At 40.7% G+C, this 20,997-nt stretch overlaps 2 protein-coding genes across 8 annotated transcripts; one reads left to right on the top strand and one right to left on the bottom strand.

The window, feature by feature from the left end:
• Positions 1–4: 4 nt before the first annotated feature.
• Positions 5–20,517, top strand: rhobtb2a (Rho related BTB domain containing 2a). 7 transcript variants are annotated; one of them, XM_086075185.1, is made up of 14 exons: positions 5–247; positions 683–764; positions 3,586–3,689; positions 3,910–4,061; positions 4,144–4,246; positions 11,268–11,469; positions 11,577–11,680; positions 11,745–11,930; positions 12,502–13,442; positions 15,064–15,182; positions 15,551–15,701; positions 15,805–15,893; positions 16,071–16,176; positions 17,889–20,517. In XM_086075185.1, exons 5-14 carry the CDS (start codon positions 4,188–4,190, stop codon positions 18,092–18,094), a joined length of 2,163 nt encoding a protein of 720 aa, XP_085931311.1. In that variant the 5' UTR covers positions 5–247; positions 683–764; positions 3,586–3,689; positions 3,910–4,061; positions 4,144–4,187; the 3' UTR covers positions 18,095–20,517. The 7 variants fall into 7 exon arrangements, with proteins under 7 accessions (XP_085931311.1, XP_085931312.1, XP_085931313.1 ...); XM_086075186.1 differs by having other exon boundaries at positions 683–793; XM_086075187.1 differs by lacking the exon at positions 3,586–3,689.
• On the bottom strand, positions 1,160–7,107 carry ido1 (indoleamine 2,3-dioxygenase 1). The gene is made up of 10 exons (XM_086075191.1): positions 6,785–7,107; positions 6,252–6,347; positions 6,055–6,174; positions 3,886–4,004; positions 3,768–3,782; positions 3,580–3,679; positions 3,073–3,190; positions 2,086–2,137; positions 1,737–1,885; positions 1,160–1,658 (listed from the first exon to the last, which is right to left on the bottom strand). The coding sequence occupies exons 1-10, from the start codon at positions 6,872–6,874 to the stop codon at positions 1,261–1,263; spliced, it is 1,257 nt and encodes a 418-aa protein (XP_085931317.1). The 5' UTR covers positions 6,875–7,107; the 3' UTR covers positions 1,160–1,260.
• Positions 20,518–20,997: the final 480 nt, after the last annotated feature.

Below are 20,997 nucleotides of genomic sequence, written 5' to 3'. Positions count from 1 at the left end.
TCGTTGTAATGAAACACCGCTGGAGAGGAGCCAGGAAAGGTGAAGATTACACAGCGTGAGCCATTCACGCCACGAATCCCTCCCTTTCATGCCTTTGGGTTTTCCACACTCTCCGTATCAGGAAGTGTGGTGAGGGCTGAGGGATGACAAGGAGTGTTGAGGTAACCATTATGCTAAGTGATGCATCTCGGCCCCGCATTGTGCATTGTGGCCTCAACATGACGACGCCACCGCAAAAGACGAGCCGGTGAGTGAAGAAGTAACAAAGGCTGATTATTTTATGAGATGGAAAGTTTCGAGGGTGTGAATATTTTAGTGCAGGGTTATCTGATAGCATGACACGTCTATATATAGCTATAGGTGATGGCCATGAATATGTGATTGCTGCGTGATTAGGACGCAAATGAGTGTGCTGTTGTGGTATTTCCCAACTGTGGAAATGTCCTAGTTATGGCGAGGGGCATTTAGAGCATGGTTTTTCAAGTGTATGAATTTTCATTATAGTTAGTTTTTTTTCCCCCCGTTGATTAAAAAAAATATATATATTTCAGGGAAGTAGTTTTTATTAGTTTAAAAAAAGTGCGCAATAAGGTTAATTGAAAACTTTAAATTGTCCATAGGTGTGAATATGAGCGTTAATATTTGTTTTTCTATTTGTGCCCTGCTTTTGGCTGGCGAGCAGTCCAGGGTGTGCCTCCTCCCAAAAAATCTGCTGCTAGAAGAGGTTCCAGTTCAGCCGTGACCCAAAAGAAGGAAGACAAGTGGTGCGCAAAATGGATGAATGGAAATGACGGTATTCACCCCATAGGGCAAAGCATGCCTTCAATTTTACCCTTTTAAATGAAATAACAAACAGCTTTGGTCGCTCTAAACTTTATTTGAACTAAATCTGTAAATAACTTTCCAAGAAGTTTCGGGTTCAGTAATTTTTGCAAGCTTTCTGTTATCCAGCTTCATAGATCTGGACAAGACAATGCATATTTTGGATTGCAGTTCAAATGAGAGGAGGAGTTTATGGTTGAATTTAATATAAAGTAACAGCAATGGTTTGAATTATGGTTTGGACTAAATAACGGGTATCACTCATGTCTATGCGGCTGAGGCTTGTTTACAGGCAAAACAAAACTTGGAGCGCGCCAAACAAAAGGGCCTCTCACCATCACGTTGCCAAAAGCAATCTTTTTAATGACATATAAAATCACGGGCTGAGTAATCACTTGCGATGTACTGCCCGTTTGATGATATGTAGCTGACACCGCATCAGCTGTTGTGCTCCATCGCTGTGCTGGTCTCGGGCAGCAGGCTGTCTCTTGTCTGATTCCTCACAGCCTTTAAGAAGCTCATGATGCCGGTGCCGCCGGTGCCCCGTTGCTCCAGCACGACGGGGGCCTTGCAGATCAGATCGGCTTCCGCGTCCCTGCGCTGGTTCCGTAGTTGGCGGGCTTTGGTGGCGGGGATGGTGACGAAGCGGGTGACGACGGCGATGTGATAGCTGCGCAGAGCCGACAGTCTGCTGACGCATTCCTGAAAGGCCTCGGTTAGCCGCTCGCCGGCCTGCTGTTGCACGAACGTCCTCAGGGAGGGTTCCAGCGAGATGTCCCGCAGGAGTTGTTTGTGAGCGGGTAACATGTAGTCTCTCATGCTTGTTAGAAAGGCAGCTGCGCGATAAAAGTGTCATCACATAAGAGCGCCTATAGAATCACTGATAAGATAATAATGCAGTAAACTTCTCTTACCGCTTTTGCCTTCATGTTTGATTCCTAGAATTTCATCAAAGCAGTGCAATAAGAGGCTCTGTGCAGCACTCCCTCCGGAATACTCCATCGGTTCTGTCTGGACCCCTTCATAAACCAGACCTTTTGGCATGCATGGGTTGTCTTTCCATCTATGGAAGCATGTCCCGTGCACACTGAATCAAAAACGTCTACACAGCCCTTTTCAAATGCAAGGTTTTTGTGGTATTAAAAAAAAATGGCCAAAATTGAACGTTAAACAGGGTTTCTTTGTTTTGTTTACACCACAAAAACCATGAATTTGAACAGGGGTGTGAACCCCCAATCATGATGCAACAAAAGATTGAAATACCCAGATAAGAAGATCCTAATGATGCCATAGAAGACAGATGGATCCACATGCGCTATATGAGATAAATAGATAGCAATGAAAGGAATATATTTGGTTAAGGGGCTAAAGAGTGATGATGCTTTAGACCAGGGTTCTGCAACCTGCAGCTCTGGAACCACATGTGGCTCTTTAGTCCCTCTCCTGTTGATCTTGAAAACCAAATTACATATTTATTTTTTGTTTTTCAGAAAAAATATACTTTAAATGAATTAATGAGTAAATAAACAACAATTCAATGTTCAAAAACTGTCAGAGTCCAAATGTATAAGTTGTCAGAAAAAGAGAAATGAAAGGTAGATGGAAAAGTTTGAAGAAATGACCTAAAAATGTCCAAACGTGACCTTAAAATGGCCAAAAATTAAGAGGAAAAGCAGAAAACTTCTATAATATGTCCATGAAATTGCCAAGCCAGAAAAACAAAAGAAGAAAAGCAGAAATTTACCATAGAATGTCCTTGGAATTGCCAAAAAACAATCATTTAAAAAAGTCAGAAAATTATAAAATATAAAATGTCCAAATACAAAAGAAAAAAAAGGAAATTACCCCCCCCCCCCCAAAAAAATCCACAAAATTGCCAGAAAATTTATAGCAAAAAAAGGCAGGGGAAAAAAATTCCAAACAGGAAGAAATTACCATGTGCCCATAAATTGTCAAAAAAGGTCAGAAATTACAGAAAGGCAGAAAAGTATGAACAACTCCCCCCCCCTAAAAAATAAATAAATCCAAAAACAGAAGATGAAAGGTAGAAAAAAATGAATCTCAAAGTATTGGATGCGACATTTTTCTGTTATATCGCAGCTCTAACGAGCTCTTGGGCCCTTAATACATTTAACAAACTCTTTTGTGGCTCCAGACAGATTTTTTGGTTCATTTTTTTTTTTTGGCCCTAAAATGGCTCTTTTGACAATAAAGGTTGCCGACCCCTGCTTTAGACTTTAAAGAAGTTACCATGCACAAGTGCGAGGCACTCTTCCATGCTGTCAATAGACCTGCTGATGTTTCGCAAGCCTTTGGCCACAGCTTCGGCGTCACCACACCTGACCCCATTGATCACTTGAGGAATGCTCTGAAAAATAGTCGCAACGCTTCATCAGAATCGCGATGTCGATTCTATTTAAAGTTAGCCTTTTGCTACGCCATATGGACTAAAGTATTGAAACGTAAATGATGATCCCAATTTTTTTTTTTTATCTTAACAAGACATTTTGGTCAATTCTATGTGCTTTGTGGGAGAAGCCACCACATTTGGGATGATGTCTTATCTGACAAATGTAAAGAGTCTCACAGTCACGCCGAAATCTGCAAAAGTCTTCCCAGAAGAGTGGAAGCTACAAACAAGGGGGACCAACTGATTATTTATGTTTCATTTGTACTTCGCATAGATGAAATGTCCCAATCCTTTGGTCCATATATTCTAACTTGAGTTTAAAACGCAAACATTGGCTACATCTTCACCCTCAGAGCAGGAATTGCTGCCAGCTCCACCATTAGCGTGACAAGGAAGAAGCCTCGCACACTTTCGCCACCGGGAATACTGACCAAAACTTCCAAGTTCCTGCATTGAAGTAAGCCAAGCTTTAGTTGAGCGAGCGCACTCTCGACTGCAATTGTAAATCATGTGAAGATTTCAAAAATGTACTCACTCTATGTCTAAAGGCCTGTTACGGGAAAATGCAAAACAAAAAATGGGAATGAAAGGAACATTGATGAGAGTTTTTAAAAGATGCAACAAAGACGTGCTCAGAAGTTATTTGGCTTCACCCCTCTGGATCTTTCTTCCGCCAGTTCGCCAGCACCACGTCAGCATGGGTGAGAATTGGAGGAAGTCCTAAGCGTTGGGACAGCTCCCAGTATGGAACAGCCAGAGTGCGCGGCAGCATCTTGGAGGGAGATTATGCGCAGAGAATATGTGTCAGCCTTCTTGTATCCGAAACAGATAAGCCTCTTTTACATTTTCAAATCGGAGCTGTCACAGATCCATCCATTTATCAGCTTTTTATTTTTTTATTTTTTTTTACACAGAATTCAGTGAAATGGGTGATTGACTACTTTCACACAGTGACATGGCATCCCACCTTCAGATATTTCGATATGTGATGACGTCAGTGCCGGTTTCTGTCTGGTGTGTATAAACGACAGCGCAAATGGTTTAAATTCATCTTGTTTGACTCACTTGACAGCTGCATCGCGCCTTTTCGGAATTCATTACACACAAGCTGCATCCAATCTCTTATAATATCTCAGAACGCGGAATATTTTCAGGTGAACTTTTTCTCCCCATATTTGTGCCATGCACACAGGACCACGACACAAGTGGTAAAATGCTCGCTTTTACAGGCAGGTTAAAAACATTTATCAGATATCCTTCAAGTGTGCTAATTTGCACATCTACTACTACTACTACTAATCATAATAATAATAATAATTAGGGGTGTCAGGCTATTTTTAAATCAACTTCAATAGTTAACTCACGATTAATCGCAAATTTTATATCTATTCTAAATGTACAAGAAAATGTACAATAAAATATTTTTTCCTAAGTTTTCATACTCTTGTTAACATAAAAGTGGATTTTTAAAATCGTAATTAATCGCATGACTTCAATAGTTAACTCGCGATTAATTGCAAATGTTATATCTATTCTAAAAGTTTTCATATTCTTGTTTACAGAAGCGTATTGCATTCACTTGAAAAAAAAAACCTCCTGTTTTTCTGACAATTTTTGGGGAGTTACTTTTTTTTTTTTGAGTTTTTTTTTAAATTATTTTTTATTTTCTGTTTTTCTGAATATTTTTTTCTGTTTTACTGAATATTTTTTCTGTCAAAAATATTCTGAAAAACAGGAGGGAAAATTATTCAGAAAAACGGAAACATTTTTTTTTAAACCGGAAAAAAAATATTCAAAAAAACTGAAAAATACTTATTTTATAAAACAGAGGGAAATTACTCAGAAAAACAGAAAAAAAATACTCAGAAAAACAGAAGTAAATATTTTTTTTAAAACAGAAAAAAAGTTATTTAAAAAAACGGAAAAAATATTCAATAAAACGGGGGGGGGAATTCTCAATTTTTTTTTAGAAAAACAGGACTTTTTTTTTTCCAAGTGAATTGCAATATGCTTCCGTACTTGTTAACATAAAAGTGTGGGGGGGATGTTAAACTTATAGAAATATGGCTGCATCTTTTAGTCATTGATACAGTAAATCCATAATAATTCCAAACATTGAGTTAAAATTAAAAGATGTACTGTACTGTACTGTACTGTAAAAAACAAACAAACAAAAACCCGAATGTGATATTGATTTGTGTTTAGGTAATTTTTCTGCCACTAGATAGCCTAAATGCATTTGTAAGACATTGGTGACAGATCAGTGCATTTTTCTTTGAAGTAACTGGTGAAATTCTGCACATTTTTAAAACTGTAAAGTACAACTTGACCCCAGTCGCCACAAATATATGCATTACTATTAAATGTATTACTGCTAAATTTTGACATAGACATGTCTGCTGCGTTGCGACTGGAAGTCTCCCAGTACAGGCTTTTTAAGTACAGTTAGGGACGGTCATTAATCGCACGTTAAAAAAAATGAGTGGCGTTAAAGGACCTTCAAATTAACTCAAAATTAACACATTAATTTTGTCACCCCTTATAATAATACATTTTATTTGTAATGCACTTTATATTTCAGCAATCTCAAAGTGCTACAAAGTAAAAAAAAAAAAAAAAACTATCAAGGCTTTTGCAAAAAGAAAAGTCTTAAGAGCTTGTTTACTAGTCACTAGCACTAGCCATGTTGGCCTTCTATTCAGACCCCTTGTTTAGGCTCATCATCCTCTGGAATAAGATTCACACAAAAAAAGAAATGTAATCCTTTCACACTGGTTCTCAAATGGAGTCTGTCGAGGCGTGAGAGAGAGCGCGAGAGATACCTTGACTGTGTCGTTCTCACCCTCCTGCCAAACATATCCCATGGTCATGACACCAAGGGCAAGGTGGGCCAGGCGCAGTTCCCGATGTCTCTGCAGGAACTGGATGCTCAGTTGAGGCATCTGCACAGATACTACACTGAGCCATGGCTCAATAAACCTGTTGAAATGTCTTCGGGCAACTCACGGAGCCCACTCACCTTCTTAATATGCCAACGCAACTCATGTGCGAGAACGAGCTCTGGGACTCGCTGGGCGATGTCCATCCATGGTTGGTAGTAAGGTGGAAGTTCTTGCTTTGGACATGAATGAGGGAAAAATCGCATGGCAAAGATGATGAGGTCGGGAAAAACAATCATTTTGTTCCGCCGGGTGAGTTGAGATGTACGGTAGAAAAAGGTTTACGCAAAAGTGATTTTGTAAACACATGTTGTCTTTTGAAATAAAGTTCAAGACAAAGCAAACAGAAATAATGCCAGAACTCGGCTTCTCAAGGTCGATTTGTCGACGGCAATAAAGCACGAGCTATGAGTTCTGTTTTCTAGCTGCTATGTGAGCAATTTTTTTGTCTTAGCCAACAGGAAATTCACTCTAAATGTCTATTTTCACTTAAATATCATTTGATATCTTCCAGGCACGCCTCGCTTACAATCAGCTATTTCTTTATGGCTACTTTCGCACAACGCAGCACGTCAAAGTGTGGGGGAAAACGCCAACAGGCATTTCAACCTACCAGAGGCTCTGGTAAAATGAAGCCCAGCTCCTCAGAGATTTGGTACGCGTCCAGAGAGAACGGAGCTGCGGAGTCTTTGCGAGCAGCCATTGACAAACTAAGACGGCGACCGTTTTGCAACACTCACAAGACCGCCGCCTGTGTGGACTCCAGCACAGAGTTCACACTCGCGTTAAACCCCGATGTCAATAATTACACAGCGGCAAACGCAAAGGAAGACCCCTCACATGATACGATGACACACAAAGCGTGGAAAATCAGCGCACATGCTTCGCTGTGTGAATATTTAAGGGGAGATTTCCGCAGGCATCCGCAATGAGAGATCGATTGCCACGCCACAATATTTATGCCAACACGGAGTGAATCATAGCGCTTTCGCTCCTGTCATTGGGCCCAACCTGATGTCATCTGTCATTTTTATGTTACATGGGATTTATTTATACGAGTACAGTATGTAAGATTCTTTCTTTAGCTGCTTACAACATTATTTCCCACTTCTTTCTTCCTCAACATGAAATGAGTTCTATTATCTCCACTTTATTAGTTTATAGCCTACTGTAAAATCCCATGTATAATACCCCCCCACGCCCCCCCACTCCCGCCTATGTAATTGTGTACATTAAAGTCTCCTGATTTGTTTGCAACCTTTAAATTACTGGCCAGCCATTCCCCCCCCCCCCTCTCCTCCCCCCAGAGTGCCAAAGACATTTTTACCATTTGAGTAATTCTGCTGAGTCAGGAAATGACATCCATTTCTTTGAAGCGGCTCTCGTTTTAGAGAGATTGATATTTTTGGGCAATTATTGGATTGATAATTCATTTGGGAACGTCAAACTAATTCAGTACATTTGTATTCATTGCGATGACCGTTGTAGAATAAGTAAATCGCACTTAAAAACGGAATGGGGAAGCCTGAGAGTAACTATAGTTGTGTAATGTGTAATTGTGTGTAAAAATGATAATATATTTTATAAAACACGACAGTAGGTGTCTAATTAGAGCTGCATCAAACATAATGATGCTCACTTAAAAGCTGGTTGGATCGTTTAGGCAACACACATGAATTACAGATCTGTATTGGATTATATTAAACATTTTTCGTGGGCTTGTTGCATAATTTTGTTTGAATGGCAGTCTGCGTCCATAAAGCAGCAAAAAATAAAAAAACTCAAATGTATTCTGTTTGTGTACTACATGAATGTTTTTTTGTTTTTTTTAGCCTGTATGCTATTAGTTAATCCAGTGTTTTTGTGCTGTGCATTGCTTCTAACCTAAGATAAATTTGAAGGCCATTTTTCAAGCATTTAACTTACTGCATGAGGGCAGAGTAAGGTTTGAAAATAACTAAAGTATTAGCATCACCTGGTGGTGCAGGCTGAACATTGCAGCAGTGGTTTTGAAATTGGTTGCCACAAAACAAGTTATTTTATTTTATTTTATTTTATTATTATTATTAAATAATATACAGCTGAAAAGAGAAGCTTTCCTTGTTCTGCATCCAGCATCATGTAGTTGCCGTATGTAAAGCTGCCGAACGTGAGCATAAATATGTGGCCACGATGACGCTTATTTGGAGAGCTACGTATTTGTATTTGTTTATTTTAGCTGTCACTTAGCATACAAAGTTTGCCAGCCATTGCACTCGTGCTTGTTGAGCTCGGCGTTTAGTTAGCCAAGCGCATTATGTCACAATGAGCTGGCATGTGATCTCCAAAGCACCCTGCGGAGACCGATTAAAGAGCATGTGTTCCTCTTTCTAGGCCACCGAGGATCTTTGGAATGAGATTGATGGCACTTTGAAGTGGATCACTGTTTAGTAATGGACGGGTTTCACTCCCCCCCCTCCCTCTCCCCTCTCCCCCTCTCTCTCTCTCTCTCTCTCTCTCTCTCTCTCTCTCTCTCTCTCTCTCTCTCTCTCTCTCTCTCTCTCTCTCTCTCTCTCTCTCTCTCTCTCCCCCCTTGCCTATTATTAGCCACGGAGGGCCGAGTGCGTGGAGGTGGATCCATCCACATGACGGTCGCGGCTGCAGCTCTGTGCGGAACACCGGCATGAGCTTCGGCGTCCTCGCCACTTCGGAATTAATGATCGTAGTATCATTTGTGATGCAGCCGAAGTAAGACTGTTTTTGAAGCCTCGACCACTCCGCCCACGAAGATGAGGTTAAACAGGGGTTGCCGCCAGGTGCAAAGCCGCATCCGATGGAGTCGTGCTTTGTTTCTCGTCCCTCCACCAACCCCATGCGGCACTTCCTCGCCTTACGGTAAGCGGGAAGAAGAAGAGGAGGAGGCGGGTTTGCGTGTGATTATTTTTTACCCCTTAATGTTGTTTTTCTCATTTTCTTGCGGTGGAAGCAGATAAACACGGCCAAGAGTGAGTGACGGGCGGGTTACATAACGCGTAATGCAGCACAGCCTCATGACGAGAGAGACTCGGTGTTGGAGATGTGATCGTCTTGACGTGCATTGTAAACGAGCCCCCCCCCCCCCCCCCCCCCAATATCATATTTTGCGTTATCATGATTTCATCCGACCGTACTGCGCAAGTCTATCAAGCAGAATATGAAAAATATAGGCGGGATGTTTATGTATGAGGCCCAGAGCATGTTCACTACACGAGATGTTTTGTAATGGGATGATGGCACATTCAGTGAAGTCAAAATTTGAATGAAGTGGGTTTTTTTTTGTTTGTTTTTTATGAATGGCTGAAGATGCATTGATCCCTATGGAGAAAAATATCAACAATGCGGAATACGCATGTAAACATAGCTTCTATTTGTATTCTGGAGGTGTTGAAATGGAAGAATGCTGTTAAGTAGTCAAGCAGCAGCTCTGATTCAGACAAAAATAGCACCATTGACAATGACTAACTGCAGTCCTCTCTCCCCCTTTCTTTCATCAGAACAAGGACTGTCTGTATCCTGTGCTCGCAAACATAAATTACATCGGCTTTCCATTGTAGCTCAGCCACAATCTCCATTGAACAATTCCAGGTTGAATACAAAGATGAGCGACTGATAGAAGCTGTGACACAAAGGGGAGAGGCTACAGTTACCTTGGAAACCAATCCTGCCTCAGCAGCCACCATGTCCAGATGCACAAATAATCAGTTTATACTGTATATTAGCCCCGGGCGGCACAGTGGATGAGCAGTTAGCACATCTGCCTCATAGTTCTGAAGTTAAGGGTTCGAATTCAGTTCTCAGGCCTTCCTGTGTGGAGTTTGCACGTTAGGATTCTTCCCAGAGTCCAAATCAGGGTTTTTTGGTTTTCGGGTTAATTGATGACTCCAAATTGTCTGTTGGTGTAAATGTGACTGTGGAAGGTTGTTCATCTGTATTTATCCTGCTATTGCCTGGCAACCAGTTTATCGTGTACTCAACAGAAGAAAAAAAAAATCGTAACAACTTTATTGCCATTTATCGTGTGTGATTGGTTGCTTCTGAAACTGAACACAGCCACATTCCACTTAAGTGTCAAATTTTGTTTCTGCTCTTCCATTTTTGAACATGACAAGACGAGCTGAACGTCACACACACACTTAAAATATTTATTTTTGCCATTTCTAAATCTCCCATCTTTAATTCGTTGCAAAATATATTTTACTCGCAGCGACAAGTGTGTGCGCACTTGTGCAACCACATTACAGTATACCAGTTATTTTTACTGCTATCGGGAAAAATATTTATTTTTAAAAATTTAATTGAGGAGCTCACATTTTATGGTGGATAAAGTTTTGGTATTACTTATCTTGGTCTCATTTTTCATATTATAAAAACTAGCAATTGAATAGGGGTGTGTAGACTTTTCATAACCACTATACATTTAAACAAAGCATGTTATGTTGATCACATCAATGTGACACAGGAAAGGCTCCGACTGCTTGTACAATTCATTACCTAAGAAAAGTTTAAATAGCATGCAGTCAAAAGCACAATCCATAATGCATGCATCGCCCACAAAAGTCAACGCTGAATTGAAACTGAGTTTGGGAGTTGTGCGGCCATTTCGTAGTATCAAGCGGACCAAGCAAAAGGACAAACATGCTGAATTGATCAGACTATTTTCGGTTAAAAATTGTAGTAACAGTTCAGAATGCTACGACAAATAGCGTCTTTACAGTTTATACAGGTTTTATGATGGTAACATTTAAAAATGTGGCCCTACTTCATTTTTGTTTTGAAATGAGAACAATTTGGAAGTCAACCAGCATTTTGCGGGGGTGGATTGGTCGAGAACTGCATTTTCAACGTAAAAGAGTGCTTTCTGTTTATATCTGCTTGTCCCTTTAAATTCCAAATTGTGACATCACGTCAAGGACCGAGTACTTGTGAATGGGAAGTCACGAGACCACTCACCGCTCAGTCTGTGTGCAGAGTGTGCACGAGGAGCCGCATTGTCTACTATCCACATCGATTCACGTTCAATTGAAGGATTCCCCGTGCACTGATGCAACACTCTGCTTCCGTCTTTTGCTTTTCCGCAGCTCGCATTTGACAGATTCTGATATGGACTATGAGAGGCCTAACGTTGAAACCATCAAGTGTGTGGTGGTCGGGGACAATGCCGTGGGAAAGACCCGCCTTATCTGTGCCAGGGCCTGCAACGCCACACTCACACAATACCAATTGCTGGCGACACATGTGCCCACGGTCTGGGCTATAGACCAGTACAGGGTATGCCAGGAGGTGAGGATGCTGACTCATAGGCATCATTTTGATTATTTGAATAAATTCACCTTTGTGGTTAGCCACTCATGATTAGGAAATCAATGGCATAGTTGATCTTTTTAAAGGTTTTGGAACGCTCCAGAGATGTAGTGGATGATGTCAGTGTTTCCCTGCGTCTCTGGGATACTTTTGGAGACCACCACAAGGACAGACGTTTCGCTTACGGCAGGTGAGGTTAAAGGAAATCCAGCCATCCAGCCATCCGTTGTCTAAATGCATTTTCTTTCTCTCAGGTCCGATGTGGTGGTCCTGTGCTTCTCCATTGCCAACCCGAACTCTCTGTATCACGTGAAGACCATGTGGTACCCGGAGATTAAACACTTCTGCCCCCGTGCGCCCGTCATCCTGGTGGGCTGTCAGCTGGACCTACGCTACGCGGACCTGGAGGCAGTGAACAGGGCGCGAAGGCCTTTGGCCAGGTATGACGCAACATTTAAGACTTGGAATAATGACTATGTTGACTGATGGCTATTTAAAGAACAAAATCGCTGAGCAATTACTGATGGCCAATTAAGATATTAAAGCAATGAGATCATAGCATCACCCGAAAGCAATTCAAGGTTTCACTCAGGCTGCTCTGATGTCATCTCTATACTCTCTTTACCGCACCTCGCTGACAGCATTTGTGGTAAAGGTTGGAATTTTGCCAGGTATATATTTATACACACAGGGTGTTTCAGAAGTCTTTGTCACTTGAAGTTGCCGTATCTGTCAATGAATGTTGAAGATTTGATTCATGTTATTAAATTAAAATTTAATGAATTGTTAAGTTAGACCCGCCAGCTTAAAAAAAAAAATCAATATTTTTAAACATTGAAAATATATTTAAAATACATGTGTCATTTTGATTTATTTATTGATTTATTTTTATTATTATTTGTATTATTATATTAAAAATAAATATATATGTATTTATTTATTATTATTATTATTTATTATTTATTTAATGTCTTCATCTATATCGATACCTTCATATTTTTTCCTTTTCAGACCCATCAAATCCAATGAGATACTTCCACCAGAGAGAGGCCGGGAGGTGGCCAAAGAGTTAGGGGTGCCATATTACGAGACCAGCGTTGTTGCTCAGTTTGGAGTCAAGGACGTCTTTGACAACGCTATCCGGGCTGCGCTTATCTCACGGCGCCACCTGCAGTTTTGGAAGTCCCATCTCCGAAATGTGCAGCGGCCGCTCCTTCAGGCGCCGTTCCTGCCGCCAAAACCCCCGCCGCCGATAATCACTGTGCCGCCGCCCCCGACGACCACAGAAGAGCACCCAGTCGGTCTTCTGGAGGACCCACACTGTGCCGATGTCATCTTGGTGCTACAGGAGCGCCAAAAGATCTTTGCGCACAAGATCTACTTATCAACATCCTCCTCAAAGTTCTATGACCTGTTTATTATGGAAACGCAACACGAGGAGACCGAACGGCCCGCTCGCGGTCCCCTCACGGGCCGAGAGCTGCTGATGCGTGCCGCCAGCTTCGATGTGTGCGAGAGCAGCGACGAAGGGGACAGGGCCAACCTGAGAGCCTGCACCAGCGACGGAACTCTGAAAGACTCGGAGGGGGGCCGCCGGGGGCGCCTGCTTTCCTCCTGGAGCCGAGCGTTCGTCAGTATCCAGGAGGAGCTCGTGGACGACCCCATAACGTACAGTCCCAGACCCATGACCGTAGTACACATGGACCAGTCCATGCAGTTGGGACCCTTCCGAGCCGTGCTTCGCTACCTGTACACGGGCCAGCTGGACGAGAACGAGAAGGAGCTCATGCACATTGCGCACATCGCCGAGCTGCTGGAGGTGTTCGATCTGCGCATGATGGTGGCAAACATACTCAACAACGAAGCCTTCATGAACCAGGAAATCACCAAAGCCTTCCATGTACGCCGAACAAACCGGGTCAAAGAGTGCTTGGCTAAAGGAACCTTCTCTGGTAGATACAAAGGTTTTCTATGATCTTGCCAAAGTGAGGCAAATTAACACATTTCATTTTGTCCACTCTTGTCATCATATTGTCTCTATCCTTAAAGGGGAAGTAAACCTTAAACAGTTCTTGACTATAATATGTTATATGTGACCACACTATAGTGTTCATTTCGGCAAAACTAAACAAAAATAATTTCCTCAACACACATTTATCACCAGACTAGAACTTGACTATACTAGCCTGGGACTGAATCAGTGTGCATTTTAGTCGACTAATGAAGACGAGACGAAAATGTACTTCACTTAATAAAAATCTATGGACATTTTAGTTTATTGACAAAAACGAAACAAAAATTATATGATTTTGTAAAATCTTGTCTGCTAATCTGTCACTGTGACAGTCATGTGACACACACCCTTTCAAATCTGCAGCTAGCGACTGCAACAATGCACAAAAACACATGAGACAGACAGGAGGTGGATTCACGGTGAAAAGTTTACCCCCAAAAAAAGTCAATTATAGTTATAACGTAACATTAATCCAATGGCTATAATGTTCCAACAATAATGTTAATCCAACCGCTAACTAATGATGGCTAACTTACTAGCTCATAGCATGGAGCCATAGTAGCCGCTTGTTGTTATACTGTAATTGTGTGCAAAGTTGTTTTTCATGAAAAAGATGAAAGAAAATTTCATATGAAATACTTTTTAGCTCTAAAATGTTCAACATAATCTGCTGACAAAAAACATATACAGGGGTAAAATGATTGTCCTGACTAAAACTAGACAAATAAAATTATATTTTCTTGGACTAAAATGAAGACTAAAATGCTAGATTTATAATTGACTAAAAATTGACTAAATAAAACAGGATGAGGTTGACTAACTATGATTAAAAAAGTGTGAGTGAAACTGGACTAAAATTTAGACTAAATTTAAAAATGGCGGATAATATTAAAACTACCTCACTAGTCTAAACATGACATTCTGATTAATATTACATTTGTGGAATATGAGTTAAGAAGCAAAATCTAGCCGTTTTTATCCATCTCAGTGGCCATTTTGCCATTTGCTGTCGACTGAAGATGACATCACAGTTGCTTAATGACCAATCACAGCTCACCCGTTTTCTGAAGCTGAGCTGTGATTGGTTGTTACCTGAGATCTGAACAGCTGTGATGTCATTTTCACTCGACAGCAAGTGGCAAACTGGCCACCTTCTGATATTGATAAAAAACAACTGGATTTTTTTCTGCTTTACTCATATTCTACTAACACAATATTAACCATAATAGCGTATTTAGACTAGTGGGTCTGCATAGAACATTTTTGTTGTTCATAGAATTGTTTGGGGTTGACTTCCCATTTAAAACTCATTCACTATAGATAAGTACATCGGTTGAGGTTGGTTGTGGTTATCTCGTTGTGTCCGATGGCAAATTTAGCAGACATACATAAGCAGCTGATTTGTGATTACCGCAGTTGGGTCAACAAACCACAACAACTCACTCTGAAACAAGTCAATATGTCAGACTGGACCGTTGTCCTGTTGCTGTTGCTGGCGAGTTTTGTGTTTTGCGACTTCCGTTAAAATAACAAATTGCCGTGTCATCTTTGTCGCGCAGATGTCGTTTTCAAGTTAGACGATGGAACCATAATGGCCCACAAGCCTCTGCTCATCTCAAGTTGTGATTGGATGGCAGCTATGTTTGGTGGACCTTTTGTGGAGAGTTGCACCAAAGAGGTAAGATAGAATAAATCTTCTATGAAATAAGTCCATTCTTTTTTCTTTTATCCAAGAATGACCTGCACTTGTTTGTGCAAATGATCAGATTATGTTGGTCATTTATACTCATTAAACTCCCATGTTGTAAATGTAATTACTGCCAAATGGAGTAGCGCACACCGCGGGAGCAAATCTCACAAGTAAAACACCACTCAGCTGTGTGGCCTGTGTACAAAAGTGTAATTCGATTAGAGGCTTGCAAATGTGTCGTAATAGAATTACGCTGGCTTCAGTGGTTCCGTTTCGGCTGGTAGGAAAAAGGAACGCTTTATCGTGCGTAGCTTAGCATGTGAGCTTGAAAACCCTCTGAATGTGGATCTTCCAAGGTGCTGTTCCCCAACACCACCCGCAGCTGCATGAGGGCCGTGCTCGAGTATCTTTACACGGGCCGCTTCTGTTCTCGCGCTGACCTGGATGCAATGGAGCTTATTGTTCTCGCCAATCGTCTCTGCCTCCCCCACTTGGTTGCGCTTACAGGTAATCGTTGACATCCACAATGTTGTTATTGCCGCGTTATAAATTGCCACTTCAATTGACACTGAGTGACGCTGCTGGCTTAAATCACGAACATTTCTTGTAGAACTCTACACAGTAACTGTGCTGACAGAGGCCGCAATGATGGGGGCTGACATTGATGGAGAGGTTTTGGTGTATCTGGACATGGCCCAGGTACGTACTGCGGTACTCCTGTCGTCATAAATCAGTGCCAGAAATCTCTTGTGGAAGTAGACATTGTTGTGCTGCCCAGCATGCTGTATCCGTACTGCATGCTAGTGATGAAGACAGCATGTGAATTAAAAAACAACAACAACAACACAGTCATTGATCTGTATATGTTGTGCGTAGTTCCACGGTGCCCAGCAGCTGACTGGCTGGTGCCTTCACCACATCTGCACCAACTACAACAGTGTTTGCCGCAAGTTCCCCAGAGACATGAAGGCCAAGTCTGCAGGTAAGGACCTAAAAGTCAACGCCGGTCTGGCATGTGGAAGCTTTAGTAAAATCCCCTTTAACACTGGCATTTTTTTCCTATCATTTCACCCTATTTTTTTTTTTATAGGAAACATGTTTATCATTTTTTGGGGTTGACTGTACTGTCGTATGAAAGAATTCTGACATTGCGCAGGATACATGATAGCATACTTTACATTCCAATCTCATTGATTGTTGTTTTTAGATTTCAGTCAAACTTCATTATATTGATTCTGGGAGGTACTGACCCCCAGATGACTGAGGTATCATGAGGGACTAAGGTCAGACTGGTTGGCACGTCAACAGCACTGTGGCTGACCCAACAATATATATTTTTTGTTTATATTAAAAGTGAGTTCATATCCTTCCAACAACTCAAAAACATACCAGTCAACATTTTTAAATCTAGCCTTGGTTTATTCACTTATTCACCTCTGCGACCCATGTCAATAAAGTTGTCCAATCATGTTCCTTTCATCTTTATAACCAAACCCCATCATTAACTCATTTGATCCCCAAAAACGTATAAATACGTTCTATTTTAAATATTACCATTGTCCCAAAAACGTATTTATAGTTGGGTTTTTTTTAATGCTAAAGCATACAGAAGGCTTTGATGCAGCTTCTGAACCGAAGAGAACGCTTGAAGCAATGGTAGTTATTACAAAAATGGCCAGCAGGTGGCAGCAGAGTATAAGAGATCAACCATGTTGCAACAAGCTGTTTTCCCCAATGTTTTAAACTGATTTGTGAATAATGATGAAATTTAGCTATATTCTAATGCTAATTGCTGCAAACCCGGAAACGTGATGAAAGAAGAAACTCTGCTTAAAAACAACTTTAAGAGCATCAAGAGCATCAAGAACATCAAGAACATCAACATAGACTTTTCTCAATGTTAAGCCAACGTGTTTGTGTATCATTTCGAATCCATATTGTCAATGGCTTCATCTGTGCAGCCCAGAAATAGTATCTTAAATTTGGAAATGTAAGCCCTCCATCTGATTTAGGCAGTTGTAATGTTTTGAGCTTGATACTGGGATGTTTTTTTTTTGTTTTTTTTGCCAGATAAATGTTGACATTGTCCAGGTAATCAAAAATTGATTTTGGAATGTCCACAGGCAACATTTGAAATGAGTACAGCAGTCTGGGTAAAACATTCATACGTATACTTTCCACAAGAGAGTGGGAGTGAGGACCATCGTTCCAAATCGTAACATATATGTCTGATTCATTTATCGTAATTTACTTCGTATAGTTTATGTGGTTCCATGTTTTTATAGCAATAGAATAGAATATTCTGTGGGCCTTGCAAAATCCGTCAAAATACAGTGAAACAGCCAGGAGCGAAGGGGGTTGCTTCGGTGAAAATGGCTGCGAGTGAATGAGCTAATGACTGACTCGTGCTCTAATTTTCTCCAGGTTCGATTATTGCAACTCAACCCTGTCCGACATTAAAAATCACTCTTTCTCCTCCAGCTGGTGCGGAATGCAACAGCTGGGGTTTCTCACTAATTCCTATAGGTGGCACCACATCACCCCAATTTTAGCATCACCTCATTGGCTACCAGCCCGTTTTAGAATTGATTTGAAGATTCCACTGATTAAAGCATGTATGGGATGTGCTCCGAGCTACTGCAGGGAATGACATCAAATCAAATCATAGAGCCATTTCCCCTCTTTCTAATGCAGACAACCAAGACTACTTTGAAAAGCATCGCTGGCCACCGGTGTGGTTCCTGAAAGAGGACGATCACTACCAAAGAGCTCGGAAGGAGCGCGACAAAGAGGACTACCTCTACCAGAGGCGCCAGTGTAAACGCAAGTGGCTTTTCTGGAACCTTCCCTCATCCCCCAACTCAAACTCTTCTTCTTCTGGTTCATCTGCTGTCATCTGAGCAAGAGGGGTAAAGCCCACATGACCCGCAGCTAAATATCTACTGCAGCCGCGCAGGTTTTCTTCCTGTTTTGTTTGCATTCAAATACAGAAGTCACGTTTTCAAGATCTGCTTAATTTTGTCCTGTTTATTCTTGGCGCCCACGGGACTGAAGTGTCATTCACAAACAAGGAACAAAAAAAAACGTTACAAATGACCCAGATTTCAAAAGAGAATATATATATATATATAAGAACTTTTCATCTGTATGATATTGATTTTCATCTATCCTGAACGGATAACCAAGTGCTGCTTATATCAGCTGCAACAACCAGCAAACCAACACAGGAGCTGCGTCTCAGAGATATAGCACTTTGCCCTTAAGTGTTTGTACAATCTACCACACAGTGAGTACAGTCTGTCATCAACAACAGGATCTTCGCTTGTCGACCATGCAAATTAGAATCGTGTCCAAATGTGACACTATCGGCACCAGTGTGTGTTTTTTTTCCCTTTGAATGTTTGTATTCACCTTGCAGAGCTAAAAGTGAGTCGCTCGGTATTTATTACGTGTCGTGATCTTGTCTGTGGCCTCAAAAAGGGCTGACGTTTACATGAATGCATTCATTGTCCTCAGACAAAAGGGACCCCCCCCCCCAAAAAAAAATAATAACCTAATGGTAATTTCTCACACTTTGCACTACAGTGTTTGAAATTGTCATGTCGTGCGTTGTATGTTTGTTTTTGTAGGGTAAACGGCAGCATTACATTGGTTTGCAAACATGTTGGTTGAACAAGGGAGGATTGTAAATTGTACATTGAATGTTAGATTATCTGTGTTTGTGTAATGTGCAGTTACGTTGTATTGTGCACTGCGGGCGGAAAGCAGGACGGACGGCACACTACAACGGATGAATACGTTCCGGAATATAGACTTGACTAATCGTTTATGTGCAGCTACTTACTGTTGTGGAAAAATGACCCAAATGACTCATTCTGCTGGCCTCCAGTGACATTACTGTGATATATTGTAGTCTAAGCGCAAAAGTAGAGATGTTTAAATTAGACATACATTACAACGTAGAAACATCTCATATACAATAGAATCAATAAAGCACTTTGGGTTTATTTTTATTATGAAATATTTTGAGTCCCAACTTGAGTCTTAAGATGGGAAAGGGAAATTAATGAAACTACTGTCTGAACGGATTTCCTGCTTGTACCATATGGACATATTGCTACACATCATGAATAAGGTATTCTATTGACTTCACATAAAAAAAAAAAATGAAAATTTCTTTGAATGGAAAAAGCTTCCCCGCCGCTGCCGTGCAATGAAAAGCATGCATTTCCTCTCCGAAAAAGAAAAAGCTGATAAAATACATATACATGCTTTTCATTGGACAAAGCCACAATACTGCATGTGAAATCCAGTTGAGACTCCACATTGTTAATTAATAGTTAATCAGCAGAATAATAGGTATTGATATTGTTTTTCCCAGTGGTGTATTTCATTCATGAACATGCATTTCATGCCTCGGCGTATTGCTTTTAGAGAAACTTCTGCTGATGTTTTTGCATCAATGACACCTCGCGCCTTAATGTACAGTATCAGTGTATGGTATTTTAATGTCAAGTAGTGTTACTTTGTGGGTATCTGTTCATGTTTCAGAATGTGGATGTCAAGCAATTGGTGTGCAGTTTGAGTGCTTTAGTTTGAACTATCTTGTTTATTGCTCACAACACAAAGCAAATCTAACATTCTGGCCAAGAAGAAGCTAAGTTAAAAACAAAACAAAAAAAGACATGAGTTTGCAGCATTAGCCATTTAATCAATGCAGGGACCTAAAATTAGTTTACTCCAATGACGCCTGAATTATTCAATAAAAATAAAATAAAAAATAAGGTGACCATGGGAAATAAAACTGAAAGTTGAAATTGTAAATAACTGCAAGCGATATGATCTATTGCATATTTAACCAAGGTTTTCTACTATGCATATTGAAATTTCTGACTTTGAAACTACAAATTTGCACTGCTTTGTAGCAAAAGGTTCGATTCAAATGACATGAATCATTAGATATGTAGATGACATCAGGTGAAATAAAAAGAAAAAGATAATCAAATTCATTCTAGGGCCCCTTTTTGTGTTTGGGTGCTAATATTGCCGCTGCAGAGAAGCACAAACCAAAGGGAGCTTAAGCAGCACCAGGAATATATAAATATGTATATGCTGCACAATCACTATTGCATAGTTTAAGAGGCCTTGTTTGGAAATTCAGAAGAAAAAAAAAAGAACTTGAATGTTTTCTCAGTGTTCCAAGCCGAGATGACGTTTTCCGTCAGTCATCAGGTGGTTTTGGTTCTCAAAAAGCTCTTTGTATTGTTTATTGATCTGGATTTCTGTAGCATGTGTTCTTGAAAATATGTAAATAAATTTACTACATAAAAAAAAAACTGAGCATCTTTTGGAGTTTGTTTGTATGAGGCTAGTATTTTATTTAAAGCCCACTTAAATTTTGTTTCTTAAAAAAAAAAACTGTTTGTTTAGTAAAATCTTGAAGCCTGCGTATTTTTGAAAAATAAAGAGTAAGAACAAGCAATTAGGCGGGCGGGCACGGTAGGCCTTTTTTTATGTTATTAAGAGGGCGGGTTGGCTGGAGAATCTTCACGGAGAAAAATATAGCAAAAAACAAAGGTCCAGGGGGAAAACAGGTTACAAAAACTTTGTGATAACATCAGCCATAATGCAAAACTAGTAACACTGGAAGATATACGGTGTGGTACTAACGGATTAGAGGGAATTCTCTGGCACCCTCATGGGTGCAGACTAGGCTTCTTATTCAGAAGGTTGATGAACTAATTGAGCCCAGGTGTGTCCCATCAGCTGCCAGCCACACCCACCTGCCTGACCTGCCAGGAAA

The sequence above is a fragment of the Leptonotus elevatus genome, chromosome 5 (genome assembly GCF_054856555.1).
Source record: "Leptonotus elevatus isolate MCC_2025b chromosome 5, RoL_Lele_1.0, whole genome shotgun sequence".
NCBI classification, from domain to species: Eukaryota; Metazoa; Chordata; class Actinopteri; order Syngnathiformes; family Syngnathidae; genus Leptonotus; species Leptonotus elevatus.
This window is presented reverse-complemented; position numbering and strand designations above follow the sequence as displayed.